At 44.3% G+C, this 14,863-nt stretch overlaps 2 protein-coding genes and 1 long non-coding RNA gene across 6 annotated transcripts in view; 1 reads left to right on the top strand and 2 right to left on the bottom strand.

The window, feature by feature from the left end:
* The window catches only part of LOC143664219 (uncharacterized), an 80,375-nt gene that overhangs the window by 1,737 nt on the left and 63,775 nt on the right, over positions 1-14,863 (top strand). For 3 of the 4 annotated variants that reach the window (XR_013166376.1, XR_013166377.1, XR_013166378.1), the window contains exons 2-4: positions 1,267-1,490; positions 2,271-2,427; positions 6,159-6,311. This is a non-coding gene — a long non-coding RNA (uncharacterized LOC143664219). Of the gene's footprint in view, positions 1-1,266; positions 1,491-2,270; positions 2,428-6,158; positions 6,312-13,848; positions 14,211-14,863 lie in introns of all 4 variants that reach the window. The other variant, XR_013166375.1, reaches the window with a different exon arrangement.
* Positions 11,941-14,086, bottom strand: LOC143664367 (NUT family member 2F-like). Its single transcript, XM_077137997.1, has 3 exons — positions 13,718-14,086; positions 13,287-13,403; positions 11,941-12,949 (listed from the first exon to the last, which is right to left on the bottom strand). Exons 1-3 carry the CDS (start codon positions 14,084-14,086, stop codon positions 12,239-12,241), a joined length of 1,197 nt encoding a protein of 398 aa, XP_076994112.1. The 3' UTR covers positions 11,941-12,238.
* LOC143664747 (NUT family member 2D-like) overlaps positions 14,514-14,863 on the bottom strand; it is a 5,856-nt gene continuing 5,506 nt past the window's right edge. The window contains exon 4 of the mRNA XM_077138148.1: positions 14,514-14,649. Coding sequence (XP_076994263.1) covers positions 14,514-14,649 — 136 coding nt within the window. The remainder of the gene's footprint in view (positions 14,650-14,863) is intronic.

Here is a 14,863-nt window from a genome sequence, read left to right on the forward strand (position 1 = left end):
TATCACTTGTGATCCATAACTTCAGGACCTGATGCCGCCTTCCTCCCTTCCTTCCTTCATCCCCTCTCAAGTCTGCTCACCCATGCCGCCCCTTTTCTAATCTCCTCCCTGGCCAAACTCACTCTGCCTCTGCCTCTGCCTCTGTCCCCATTGTGCCTCTCCCAGGCACACGTTTCCTAGATCTGTGCAGGGCTGGCTTCCTCCTGATATTCTAGCAACAGCATAAGGGTCCCTCACTGTGACCCCTTGTGCTCCCAGAACCCTCCTCTCAGTGCTTGCTTACTTCTCACTATAGTGCTTGCTTTTTTCTGTCACTGGTAATGGCTTCCATGCTACTGTCCTCTGCCCTTCCAGAATGTGAGCTGCTGGTGGGCAGGGGTCTGGCCATTCTTCAGTTCCATAGTTGGGACCTAACATAGAGCTTGGTAAAGGGAAGGATCTTGGGTCATAGTTGCTGAATGAATAAAGGAGATGATCTGGGAAGCCTCTGGCCAGCTCAAAATGTGGAGACAGATGCTAATATCAGGGGGTGAAAGTTGCATCTTCATGACTCTACTCTGGCTCCAATTGCTCCAGAAAAGCATGGTGGGACCAACTGGGCCCAAGTGGAGTTTCCAAAAAGAAGTGTCCCACAAGGGAGAGGTCTAAACAGGGATCCAAGGATTGGAGGGACCTCATTCTCAAATAAACCACAGGGCAGGTTGCACCCTGGCCCAGTAAGGAGTAGCCCTAATCTATCTTTTGTACTCTGCATAAGTCAGAGGCCTAGGGCTGTTCCTGCATGTCCCTGAGCATCAGTTTTCCAAAGGCAAATGGCTGCTTGGATGGGGAACTATGTAAGAATGTGCTCACAAAGATCATGGAGACAGGTGTGTTCCTATTGGAAGACCTGGAGATGGGTAGAGGCCTGTGGCTCTTGGCTGGGATGAAGGCATGCTGGGCCCTTCCCCTCCTTCCCTCCTGCTATTTATTCACAGGTGGGACCAGCGCCCTTTAGTCAATCCTCTCTCTATCATAAGGGCAGGAGGGGGCCCATTATGGGGGCCAAACTAGCCAGTTAACTTAATAGAGTTTGGTGACACTCTCTGATGTTCAGGTGCCCCTCCAGAACACTCAGTGACTTGGTCACAATTACAGATGATCAAACAGCAAAATCACTCATGTCCTACAGCTTTCAGTGAGCACACCCAGCCTTCACCCTGGGTTCACATTTAGTTTTCCCTCTTATTATTCTGACTAAGACCTAGTCCCTTGTTCTGTTCACAGGGTCAGGTTGACCTCCCAGTCCAAGCACTTCAGGAGACAGCAGCTTCCCTACTGTAAACACAACACAGGCTCCTACTATTTGAATCACACTCTTCAGTTTGGACTCCAGAAGTCTGAGTGTCTTGGATCCTGCCATATGGGAATGACATGGTCCAGCTTTGGGTTTCAACCTTCAGCAACCTGAACCCAAAGTCTGTGCTTTGCAGAAGAACCTGAGGAGATGGGTGGGTTCCAGTGAATAGCAATGCAGGTTGGGGGCTCTGAAGTGGACAAGGGCTAGGCCTGGTCCCAGGATGTAGAAGGCTTCTCTGAAGCTTAAACATAGGTTGAAGAGGAGGATGCTGGGGAAGGTGTCTTAACTAGAAATGATAGAATGGAATACAAGGAGTTGGGACCACTGCAACTTGGAGTGATTGGGTGATCAGGGGTCCATGGTCCACAGTGTCTCATCAAAGTTGCCATACCACAGTGCTAGAGGAAGCTTAGGGGGCAACTGCCCTGCCCCCACCCAAGCCATGATACCTGAGCCTCCCCCGTGCATAAGGAGGCTGACCTCCTTGTCCTCTTGGAACACTTTGGGAGCTTTGGTGGCTTCCTTGGTGGACCATGCTGACTGGAAGTCACAGGGTAACAGTCATGCAGCTGTTCAACAAGATCAGTGCCCAGAGAGGGCTTCCAGCCATAATGTCATTTTGTCTGTTCACTTCATGGGCTATAAAGGGTGAAGTGACCTACCTAATGTTCTATGGTCCATAAGTGATGCAGGAATGCTTTCCAAATCTGCTTTCTTTAGGCTCCTACCATTTTATGTAGGAGGGACTGGGGAGGGAATAGGTAGGAGAGAAAGGAATGGAAAAGGCTGATCAATGAATCCAAGTAAGAAATGAGCCTTCAGGGATCCACACCCCTCATATGAATGTCTCAGCTTTACCAGGGTTGGCAAAGAAGGCATACATTCACCAGCCCCAGGATGGTCACAGACTGCTCCTCTCCCTCCTGTCCAGAGCCCCTTCCAGTGAAAAAGAGAATACTGTGCCCAAGGAGCTAGGGCCAGGTTTGCAATACCTGACCTCAGCCCCATCTCTGCCCTGCAACAACTGTGGATCTCTGAAATCCCTCAGTTCCAGGCTGGTGTGTCCATCCTCTCCATTTGTAACCAAGGTATGCTGATTAGCCAATGGCCTTCCAAGAGTAATTCTAGTATACAGAAAGAGATAAAAGCCCATGATAGTCTCCAGATGTTTTGTTATGCTTCCTCTTATTCTTTCTGGAGTGCTGATAGTCATTCAGCACCTTTCCACTTTCCGTGGTCCCCCTGGAGTACAGGAACACATCCAACTTTCTGTTGGTAGCTGGCTTTAGCTCACTAGTTCTGGAATAACAGTACCCTCATCATCCACACCCATTCCTTGAGTATGACATCCAGCCTGCCTTTATCTCAAGCTCCTGGTAGAGCACATGATCAAATGCGTGATGGGCAAAGCCCTGATCAAGGACGTAGATTGCATCCCCCTTTCTTAATAACTGCCTGAGGCACCCTTAGCAAGGGGTGACTAATGTAAGATTAAATGGCTCACCATTGGAAGCAGGTGGCACATGAGAGCAGAGAAGGCTTAGACTTTGCCCATTTCAAAGGATCCTGAGTTAATAGCTGCCCACATGTTACTTGGGTCCTCTCTGTACCCTGGAACCATCCAGTCAGAGAAAGAGTCTGGATGTCTTTACATGGGGATTATACTAGTTTGAAGGAATTTATGTACTCTAGAAAAGCCATGTTTTAATACTAATCGATCTTGTGGGAGCAACCATATCTTTTAATCCCTATTCAATAATGTAGGCTGGAAGCTTGATTAGGTTATGTCGATGGAGTTGTGACTCACCCAGTTTTGGATATTAATCTTTCATTAGAGAGAAGGTGACTCCACCAATTCTGGGTGGGTCTTGGTTAGTTTACTGGAATCTTTAAAAGAGGAAGCATTTTGTAGAAAACTCAAAAATGATAAAGAAGCCCCAAAGCAGAGAGTCCATACTGCCACAGACCCTGGGAGATGAAGAAGGAAAATGCCCCTCAGGGACCTTCAGAAAACAAGAAGCTTGTAGAGAAAGCCTGCAGACATCGCCATCTTCCCCATATGCCTTACCAGTTGAGAGAGAAACCCTGAACAGCATTGGCCTTCTGCAACCAATGATTCTTTCCCTGGATGCCTTAGATGGGACATTTCTATTGTCTTGTTTTAATTTGAACATTTCCACAGTCTTAGAACGGTAAAGTAGCAACTTATTAGATTCCCCTTTTTTAAAGCCATTCAGTTTCTGGTATATTGCTTTCTGGAAGCTAGCAAATTAGAACATAGATGTTAGGAGTGTCCCTTTAAGTACAATGTGCCATAAAAATGGGGACTGAGGTGCAATGCCAGGCCCTTTGTGTAGGGCTGGAGATGGACTCTGAAGTGCCTGGCTTGTCTCTTGAAGGCCCCTCTGCTCTGGTAGCCTGCCTGCCTTTACCCCTAAGCTCCCCTTTCCTGCCAATCCCTTCAGTGCCTCCTTACGTGTGGTCTTTGTGTTCTTCTCTTGGGTGTCTAAGGCCTGTCCACATCTGTTTCCAGGTTGGATTCTGTTGACACACTGAGTGGTTGACACAGCAGGGCTGGTCTCCTCCTAAAACCCCACCTGAAGCCTTAATCCAAGCCATCAGTGCTGGCTGCAGCTCTTAGGGTCCAGGCACATGGCAGCTCTTGCTCTGCTGTCGTCTTCTCAGGTAGTCAGCTTCCTTGTCTAATGTGGACAATTGACTAAGCCTAAGAGTATTGTGACTGGATGTCTGTCATTCCAGAGATAATCAGGGACAGCACATTGGAGGGCATGTAAAGGAGGAGATGGGGCTTAAGGTGTCCCTCCTCCTCCCACATGCATGAGGCCAATGGCCTTTTCTGTCAGGATGACCACATGGTTGTTCCTCATCAGCTCATACACTGTTCACCCAACTCAAGAGACTTCCCCACCATAATAGATATCTCCCCACAACACTGTCTGCTGCAAATGTGGTGGAAACCCACTGAAATTTGGGACAACTGCTGGTGGGGTACAGCAGAGTTATCCATTGGAATAGTAGCCATCAGGGCCTCTAATGTCTCAAAGTCAGTTGGGTGGTTCTTTTCTTTGAAGCTTTCTTGTGTTGTTCAGGGGAAGCAGGGAGGACAGCAAGGGGGATAGAGGGCTACCTGAGGAAGCTTCTTTCCTATGCTCAGCTGAGCTGCCATCACCTGCCTCCCATCATCACATTCAGGTCAAGCCAAGGTCCCCTCCTATGGATAGTCCTTCCTCCCTGATAGCTTGAATTGAAATGGACAGGGTCTAGACAAGGGAAAAGAAGCTTATTGAGCTCTTAAAATTTTGCAGCAGATTGCAGGTGGTGAAGCTACTAAGGTACAGACATAGTAAATCCCTTGATCAAAAGAAGAATATCTCAGAGGAGCTGTTCTACAGAGCTGATGCTGCCATGGGTCCATAAGGCAGAGCCAAGAGCCATGGAGGACTATTCCCAGATCTGGGACACATAGAAATGAAAGAATTTCACCCGACCTGTAATTAATCTCCCTTTGTTTCTTCCAATTTCTCCATTTTGGAAAACTAGTGACTATCCAATGCCTTTCCCACCATGTTGTTTGGGAGATTACTGGGTTTTTTTTTTTATGGTCCCTGATCCAGCGGTTAAGTGGTATTTTGTCCCTGGAATGTATCATATCCATATATGATTTATATGATGAGATCACTGGCTCTTTAAACTAACAATATTTGGCTTAGATTTTGGATTTCAGATTTGATCATCTAATGGGTTTAGACTTTTATGGATGCAGGGATGGGGTTAGTGTACCTTACACATTGGATGGATGTGAATTTCAGGAGGATAGATGTCAGATGTAGTGGGTTGTATGTTGTCACCTGAAAGTCCTGTCTGCCAGTGACCAGTCAATAGAACCATATTTTACAAAAGATGTGCTTCTTTGAAATCCAGTGGTGGAGCATCCTTCTAAAGGAGAGAAAAGGAGAGAGAGAGCAGAGACCACTCTGGGCAGATGTACAGTCACATCTAGGACAGAAGCAACTCATCAGACCCCTCCAATTGTCTGCACTCAGAGAGTTCCTGAGTTGCTTTCAAGAATAACACATTGTGGACAAGAATTTCTCTCATTTACATGCTGTCTAAACTTCTTTTACAGACAAACAATCTAAGACGCTGCACTATAGATTTGTTGTTTTTAAATTGAGATATCTTTCACATAACATAAAAATCAGTCTTTTAAGTTGTACAACTTAGTGGGCTTTTGTATAAGCACAAGGTTGTTCAATCACCACCACTATCAAATTCCAGAACATTGTCATCATCTGAAAAAGAAACCGTATAGCTGTTGGAGTCTCTTGGCCCCACCTCTTTTCTTTCATGCCCTAGTGACTTCTAAACTCTTTTTTTTTTGTCTCTGTGTGTTCACCTACTCTGCATATTTTGTGTAATTGCAGTCATTTCTGTGTGGACTTTGTCTCTTGCTGCTTTCATTTAGCTGCATCATCTGTACCTGCCTCCCAGCCCCTGGAGTACAGCTGCCCCCCCCCCAATCCTGTGGAATAGAACTGGCTGGGGTGTGCTCCCTGAAGACATTGATGGGGGTATGAGGCAGGGTGGAAGAGAACTGGAAGTGGGAACATGAGGATGTGGAGGGAGAGCAGGGCTGGGAGGAAAAGAAGAGGATGAGAAGGGAAGCAGGAGAGGAGAAGAGAGGATGACAAAGGAAAGGAGATTCATGAACAGGCAGACAGATTATGGGTGTGGAGTTCCCTGGGGTCCCTCAGCTAGTCTACAGACCACGTTATTGACTCCCCCCTCATTCTTGCAGCATGGCTTTCATCTGCAGGAGGGTAAGGTGGGCCTCAGAGAGAACAGACACTGTCATATGTTATATGTGCAAAGGACTGCCAAATGGAAGCTAGTGGTGCATGAGGAAGTGCTGTGTGCTGGGGACTTCTCACCCAGAATGGCCATCTGATAAGTGAGTAAGGCCATTTCTGTTCTCCCCATTCCTGTCCTCATGGTGTCAGTTTCTCCAGGTTGAGTGTGTGTTGTCTCTACTCTTTTTGAAAGGACACCTGTACTTCTTGTTCCTTCTTGCTGTGTGTCTCCCTAGTTCCCACCCTCAGATCTGTGCACAGCCCAGCTCTTCCCAAGCCCATCTTCACAAGATCCAGCAGCTGGAAGGACCTCAAACAGCATTTATTTTCATTGTGTTTTAATCTTTTAATGAAGAGTGACGTATATACATAAGAATCCATAAGTGTATAGCTTGACAAATTTTCACATAGTGATTTTGGTTTACTAGCAACTCTGTAGTTGTTTCCTTTCCCATTCCCATAACTAAAGCCCAAGCACAACTACCATTATCACATTTAACACTTTAGGTGAGATTCTGAATTTTTCATAAGTGGAATTTATAGGTGGTACAATTTCGTGCCTATTCTGTCTCACTAAAAATATATCTGTATTTATAGTGTGGTATTATTTATTTGAATTGAATTATATTATCAATTACCCCACCTTCTTTCTCTTAGTGTCTTATAAAGGATTGCAGTAAGAGGTTTGATACCCACCCTAAAAGAAGTAGGTCATGTCTCAACATACGGTCCCACTTACAGGCACGCAACTAGGTGAAAGAATCTTAAGAAGAGTATGTAGAATAAAATGTCAGAAAAAGACAAATATTGCCATGCCTCACTCATATGGGTTGCATATAATATGCAAACTCAGAGAAATGGAGTTGAGGTCATGAGTTATCATGTTGGGGTCTATTATAAGCTCTTACAGCAGTCACATATATTTAAGAGTTGTAACTGATATTTCTAAATTCTGAGATACTGAGCTATTGTATATAGTGCAGTTGTTACCTGAATCTTATGTACTTATGTGAAACCTGAGACTCGGTATTAGATCACTGAAGCTATGAAAGTTGCATACTACCCCTTTCAGAAACTGTTAAGCTGAAAAAGTAATCAGACTTCATCTAGAGATATGAATGAAGCTGATCTGGATAGGACTAAGGTAAATCAGTATACTGGGTGAAGGATGACTTGGCCCCTATTTTCAAATTTCAACCTCTGTGAAAGAACAAAGTGAGAGATGTTTTATGTGCTGCAAAATTTATATTTTGGGTAGTACAATATCTAGTTTAACTTGTATGGTTAGTATAGCTAAACACCATGAATACATGGACTCTTGAATAGGGCAAGAGATATTGTTTCTTTGTGCAGAGTAGTGTGATGCCCTGGTATATCCCAAAGTAATTTGGGCAGAGAATAAATAAGCATTTCAGTGTAATGATGCTTGGGGGACTGGAGAGAAAGGAGAAAACATTCAACTTCCCCATCTGGGGAATTCCTGATATTCTTGCAAGAAGTGGGGACAACCAATTCAATAGACTGAGTCCTCAATCTTGGGGCTCACCCCTATGAAGCTTATTCCTGCAAAGGAGCAGGTAAGTTTACTGATAATTATGCCTAAAAATCATCCTCCAGAGAACCTATTTCATTGCTCAGATATGGCCTCTTTCTCTAAGCCAACTTGTCAGATGAACCCACTGCCCACCCCCTATCCGGGATGTGATTCCCAGGGGTGTAAATCTCCCTGGCAACCTGGGACGTGACTACCGGGGATGATCCAGTACCCAGCATCATGGGAATGAGAAAGGCTTCTTGACTAAATTGGGGAAGATATAAATAAGACAAAGTTTCAGTGGCTGAGAGATTTCAAAGAGAGTTAAGAGGTTATTTAGGAGTTTTTTCTTATGCATCATATAGACATCTCTTTTTAGTTTATGGTATATTGATATGACTAGGGGGATGTACCAGAAAAGTATTGAACTGTGTCCCAGTACCCTTGATTCTTGAAGAAGACTGTATAAATATATAGCTTTTAGAATGTGATGGTCAGATTGTAAAATCCTTATTTCTGATGCTCCTTTTAACCAGGATATGGCAGATGAGTAAAAAAAAAAGAATAAAAATAAATAATAGTGAGCGTTAAAGGGTAAAAATTGGTTAGGTTGAAATATTGTGGGCTAATGAAAGGGTGGAGCAAGAAGTATGGGCTCTATGGGCCCTTTCTTTTTCTTTTTTCTTTCTTTTTCTGAAGTGATATAAATATTCTTAAAATGATCATGGTGAAGAATACACAACTATATGATGATATTATGAGCCATTGGTTGTATAATATTGTTGGAGTATAATTGTGTAAATATTTCTCACTATAAAAAAATATATATCCCACTCACCAAAAGACTTACTAACAATGTTTCTATAACCACAAGAATGGATGAAATTTAAGAATATAACTTCTCTGGGGATACATACAGCTTCACACCATCACACATATTATGTTGCATAATTGCACAATTCGGAGCCTTACGAATCAGCTCTGTGTGATAGCAAATCCAAAGCCAACCCAAAAAGCTGTTTCCTCCAAATTCATTGGAGCAACAATTGCTAAGTGCCAAGTAAACTTTGCATATATTTGAATATAAACCCTGAGAAGACAGTGGTGTCTCTTGAGATGTGTGTTTAGTGGGCAGCAGGGTGTATGGGTGTGTGAATTGATAAACCTCAAGCAGAAATCTGACTGCAAACAGTGGGCCACCCGCCATGGCTTCCTCAGTGGCTGTTCATATTAAGAGAATAATCAATCCTTCACATCACAAATCCTGACTTTACATGTGCTACCAGAGAAGTGTTGGAAAACCTGACCAAGAAACAGCAGCTCAGTAGTGAGTGTTTACCTATTATATGCCAGGGAGACCTTGACAGATCAGCACTGCAAGTCACCCTCAATACCTGATTGTCAGATGATGGACAGGGTGGAGTTACACACAGTGATGGGACTTCATACACTTCCAATGCTTCAGGTCCGTGGGAAGAATTTAAACATCAGGATGGCACCAGGGTGGGGCAGCATGTGGACTGACCACCTCCCATCAACTGTTCATACAAAATAAGGACGTGAAGGGCCATGAGACAGTCAGGTGTGTGAGAACACGACAGCAGCCATTGCATCCCAGGGTGTAACTGCAATGATGCCCATCCTTGATGCAGAGCAGAACAGGACATGGGTGAACCTAGTTCCCTTTAAAGAGGATACGTTTTCTCTCTCAAATTTCCTGAGCTACTCTATGTTGCCTCCATTTTCTGATGAATACTGAACAGTGAATGTACAAGTGTTGCATATTTGAGTAAGGACATGCACCACTGAATGGTGGAGCCTGGATTCTGTCATTCTGTCAACATCTTAGAATTGAATGACCAGTGTGGGTATTGGGGTACGCATCAGCAGATAGAAACTCATGGTGAGAATCCATGCTACAGAGAAGCCTACATGCAGTTTTGCTTAGAAATCTTCTGTACAATAGGTGCTTGGTGTCCATCTGAGCATCACACTGTGTCTAAGAGGGGGTATAGCATGTGAGTGCTCTTTCTATTCGTTAAAGCCTCTCTAGGAACAGAGAGGGGACATCAGCTAGAAAAAGCATGGCCAAGTATAAATTTCCCATACCCAGAGGAACATCAAGAGTAGACAGCTCCTGCATACTGCTCACCTGAGAAGAAGAAGATACTAGCAGAGAAAAACTGTGGACCAGAACTGTGAAGTATATAGGAGGAATCAGTGTGTGCTGACATGTGGCCATTTCTATCTCAAGCTCTTTTCTGGGAGCAAAAAGTGGGGCCAGGGCCCCTTGGTAGAAGCGTGGGTTTAGCTTCACTTTGCTTCTGCCCTGGGACCACAGCTCTGCATGTGAACTGTGCCAGGGACACATGCTGGGAATCTCATCTTTCCTGAAACCACACCAGCAGGAGAGAATGGATCAGAATTTAAAGTTGGAGAAGGAATCATTAGCTGTCCAGGAACAAGTGTGAGAGTCAGGAATTTTCTGTTAAGGAATGATGAGTGTCTGACAGTTAGGGCTGGTAGGAAGTGTTTGGAGAGGTGGGCCACACACAATTGATGTTGAGGAGTTAACCGGAGACTAAAAGATGAGAACCAGATCCTTCAGTGGGACAAGTGAGTACACAGTCCCACCTTACTCTCAGCACTTTCGCTTTTTACCTCATATGGCCTTTACTTGTTGAGGTCAGGTACAGACCGTGATTCCCAGCAACCACCTAAATCCTCCACAGACTCCAGAATCAAATCTTGAATGCCAAAAGTCCCATCCCTAGGCCACCCCATGGTTCTGACCATGGGTCTCCTTAAGAGCTCAAGCAGGGGCTCACTGAACACCTGAGTCCTTCTCCCCCTCCCACACAGCTCTCATCCACCCTGCACATGCAGAGAAGACCAGGACCTAAAGTGCACCCCAATCCAATTCTGGTCCTGTTTGGCTTTTTTACAATCTAATTGATATTACTCTTATGGGAAAGGAACTATTAGGGTATGCATATGAATATCTGTAGGGGGTACAAGGGGTAGCACAGTGGTGGAATTCTCACCTGCCATGCAGGAGAACTGGATTTGTTTCCTGGCCCATGCACTTCCCAAACAAACAAACAAGCAAACAAAAAAACAACCAAACAAAAATTCAACAAATGGTGCTGCAATAAGGAGATATGCACATAGTAAAAGAATGAAATGTGGCCCATGCCATACAGTATACAAATAAAAAAATCTCTAACTGCACTATTCAAGACATGAGTTTCAATCATTAATTACTAAAGAGAGGGAGCAGTATTGGTGGGATGATCCTTCAAACATCCCATAGGCTCCTGAGATCAGTCTCCTTGGTCACTGGAAATGCATCCATCCCCATCTAGCTGGAAAAAACACATTCCTCCACAGAAACGCACAAAGGAATGTTACCTCTGGCCACCAATGCCCTGTTTAATGTGGACACTTCTTTGATAGACAAATCATGAATCTCTTTTCAGCCTATTCTCTTTTGTCCATCTTCATTACAAGGTAGAAATAGCTGGCTACAACTGTTTATTTAGGAATCCCTCTGAATCCTAATGATGTCATCTCCAATACTGAGTCTGAAACACACAAAGCCATGTCCACAGGGAGCCAGTCTTCTCCATCTCTGCTCAAACCACCACAGAGATGTTGGCCTGAATGTGCTGAGGATCATAGAAGCTCAGATGTCTTCATCTTCCAGAGAAGCTGAACATACAAACTCTAAAAAATTTCATTTTGTCTAGGCCAATGTAGGAAATTATTTAATGGCCAAGAATCTGAATGGCAAAAAAGTAGCCACCCAATAATGACTTATTAAGATACACAGATAATGTCATGATGACCACAGAAGGCCACACACAATTAAGCCAGGACTTGTGTGTGGGGAAGAAGAAAGGGATACCTTGAGACATGTCTGTTACCAAAAAGCACAGAAGAAACGCACCAGGACATAACTCAGAATTTCTGAGCAGGAGAGGATGGAAAAGATCAGTGGAGACTGAACAATTATCAGGGAAAGCCTGAAAGTGAATCTGTCTTCAGGAGGAATCTACAGGTAGTAACTCAACCAGGCATCTTTGGAACCAAAGAGTCTGTGGCCAGCCACATGTTTCCTGTTACACATTCACAGAATACAACATATATCAGTGATGTTTAGGGAATATTACAGCACTTAGAGCATTTTCCACCCAAACAACCTTTTATTGCATTTTATATGCCTCTCACCTAAAAGGACCACACCTCATCCTCCACCCAAGAGATCATTTCCATCATAGAAAACTTTGGCTCTCTTTCTAGCCCTCCCCTTACTCTCTAGAATTTCCAGGGAGCAGCACTGGCATGAGAAAGCAACACTGTGGGTCATTTTGGCATGGCCAGAGGGAAAATCTACTCTGGGACCCCAACATGAAATGACTGGTATGTGAAGAGTTTGCCCTTACTGCTTCCTACTTTCTCCAATGGTGCTTCTTCTCTCTGTGACCTACAAGGTCACTTTCTTTTTTGAGGTTGAGTGTTTCTAACCAAATTCAATGCTGAGAGTAGCCTCCCAGGGACCCCAGACTCAGTCACTAGTTGGGGTGTCTTTTCAGCAGAAGATGGGCTATCAGAAACAGCTCTCCTTGGAGAAGTGGCAGCAGTACATGGAGTATGACTGAGACCTCTGTTCTTAGAAGATAAATTCTGGGATGCTCGCTGGGCCCCTTGAGCTCTAGTAGGCAGATGACCGGAGTTAGAGTGAGTATGCCTGAAACTTGCCCATGGCAGTAGGCGATACCCAGGTGCCAAGAGAAAGGCAAGGCTTGGGAGCTCCTCTTCCTCATCTCCACTGGACCTGTCTGCTGGCCTGGAAGTTTCCCTTGCAGAGGATGTTTCTTGATGAGTTTCCTTATCCCTGCTTCCCAAAGTAGGGGAACTGCAAGGAGATGTGAATTGTGTGGTCATGATATAAGGACATTCTTGTCTTCTTTGAGACACAGCAAGGTCCTTAGGGATATCCAGGTTGTTGTCTCCTCTGCCATCACACTGTGGGGTGTTAATATTAATTTTATCCCCTAGAAGTGAGCCATAGTCATCTCTGCAGTCTGTTCCATGGCTCTTCTCGCCCATGGAAGTCACCGAGTCCATTCTGGGTATGTCATAACTTGGGGTGGCTTTCACACCCTCCCCATCTTTCAAGGCCAGAAGACGTTTCTCAACCAGCTGTGAGGAAGGAAAATAGGCAATTAGCTCCTCACAATTTTGTAAGAGAAGGAGGCTGGGCAAATGATGGAGATGATTGCATTTGGTAATATGCAGCTGCATTTCAAGTGCAGAGACTATAGCTCATTTCTGCCCATCTTCCTGCGTATTATTATCAAATTGTCAGCCCTTACCATCCCTTTTCCACATATATCCATAGGCTCCAACCTATTGGTTCACAAATTGCCCATATATCTGCTCAATTTTTCAAAAGAAGCTATGATGCCCAAGGCAATGTCGTGATTGATGATGTCTTCTGGATTTTATGTTGTGATGTTCCTTTCAACACTAGGTTTACCTGTGTGGCAGTGAGTCCTTCCTCCTGTTGCAGCTCTTCTATTAGGGTCAAGAAATCTATATCTTCTCCAGGGGAAAGCAATTCTTCCAGGAATCGAGGGTGAATGACAGCCTCTACCTGGAAAAAGAAACGAGCATCCTTGATAAGTGTAACATTTCAATCTGGAGGTCAAAAGGACAAACCCTGATGCAGCACCACAATCTGTGGTTGCTTTAGACCATCATTACCCCCAGCTACAAATCTTCACACTCATAGACACACACACACACACACATGCAAAAAAACCGCATACATACACACATACCCACTGCTCAGGAACTAAGGAATAGATCTCAGTACAAATGGCCTGTGGCAGAAGTACAGAGCTTAACTTGGTGATAGTGCCAAGACTCGGTAATCAGCTAGCCACCACACCCATAGACACAGCCCACCTTTGTAATAAAGTCTTCCTCTGCCCACAGCTTGTCCAAGTAGCTCAGGAGTTCTGGGTCTGGATACATTTCATGCTCTTCCTGCTGCTGATCATTATCTTCCCCTTCCCACTTCCCTTCTGTCTTCTCAGAGTCAGAGGGCAAAGTTCCCTCCAGCCAATCCATGATGTCAATATACTCTTTGATGGCTTCAAGTGGAATCTCCTCAGGTGCCTTCTTCTTCAGACTGTGCCGGTGCCTGTGTTGCTGTTTTTTTGGACCCTGCACCTTAGGGCTTGACTTCTTTGGAATAGGCACTAAAAGTAGGATAGAAATGAGGAAGAGAAGTTTGCATGAGACTCCATCTTTTATCTTCCAACACATGTTCATGATACCAATATTTTAGGGACATTGGCAAGGCTCCATAGAGAGTCAGATTACCTAAAGCTACATAAAACATGACGGAAGATACCAGTGATGAAATATCTTGGAGGGATTCAGTGTACAAGGAAAGGTGAGCCTGTCAATATTCTAAGATATATCCCCTCATCAGTCCCAAAGTTCTTAAGCATAATATGTAAATAGTGCCCCTAATGGGCAGTCAAGGTGAGAGAGTAGTTATGACATCTGCCAAATTGATAAATTCATGAGAAAATGTGGCTGAGAACCAAGCAACACTGGTGGGATTTTCTTGAAACCCAAATGCTTGAAATATGAAAGTCAACATCTTGAAGGGAATGTAGCACATGCGAATCCTAACCTCCTTTATGCCCATTTGGACCTCATCTTCTGCTTTAATGAGGTGAGCCATACCTGTCTATTGGCTTTGCACAGTGCCCGAGGGCACCTGAAGATCAAGGTTTGGAGAAGCAAGAATGGGAGGGAGATGGAAACGATTTCTCTCCTCCAATGTCTCAATCTGACTTTCTTCCTCAATCTCAAACTCCATAAACCTAGCATGGAAGAAGGCACAAAAATTGCTAAGAAATTTAGTCCACTGGCAGCTGAGTATCAGAGTTCAGCACAAACAAAAAGGGCAATGAATTTTTTTATATGGATTATCAAGTTCATGGTTAAGTTCTTTCTTAAGAAAGGCTATTCGCTCAGGGAAATAGTCACAATTCTGGGGAACCTCATGAGGTCACTATGTCATCCTTTCACCTACAG

The sequence above is a fragment of the Tamandua tetradactyla genome, chromosome 20 (genome assembly GCF_023851605.1).
Source record: "Tamandua tetradactyla isolate mTamTet1 chromosome 20, mTamTet1.pri, whole genome shotgun sequence".
NCBI lineage: Eukaryota > Metazoa > Chordata > Mammalia > Pilosa > Myrmecophagidae > Tamandua > Tamandua tetradactyla.

Excerpts from the sequence above, each read along its gene's own strand:
- LOC143664367 (XM_077137997.1), bottom strand. The coding sequence starts at position 14,086 with ATGAACATGTGTTGGAAGATAAAAGATGGAGTCTCATGCAAACTTCTC. Across the intron at positions 13,404-13,717 it reads AGGAAGACTTTATTACAAAG|GTAGAGGCTGTCATTCACCC; the intron begins GTGGGCTGTGTC and ends TTCTTTTTCCAG. Across the intron at positions 12,950-13,286 it reads AAGGACTCACTGCCACACAG|CTGGTTGAGAAACGTCTTCT; the intron begins GTAAACCTAGTG and ends CCTTCCTCACAG.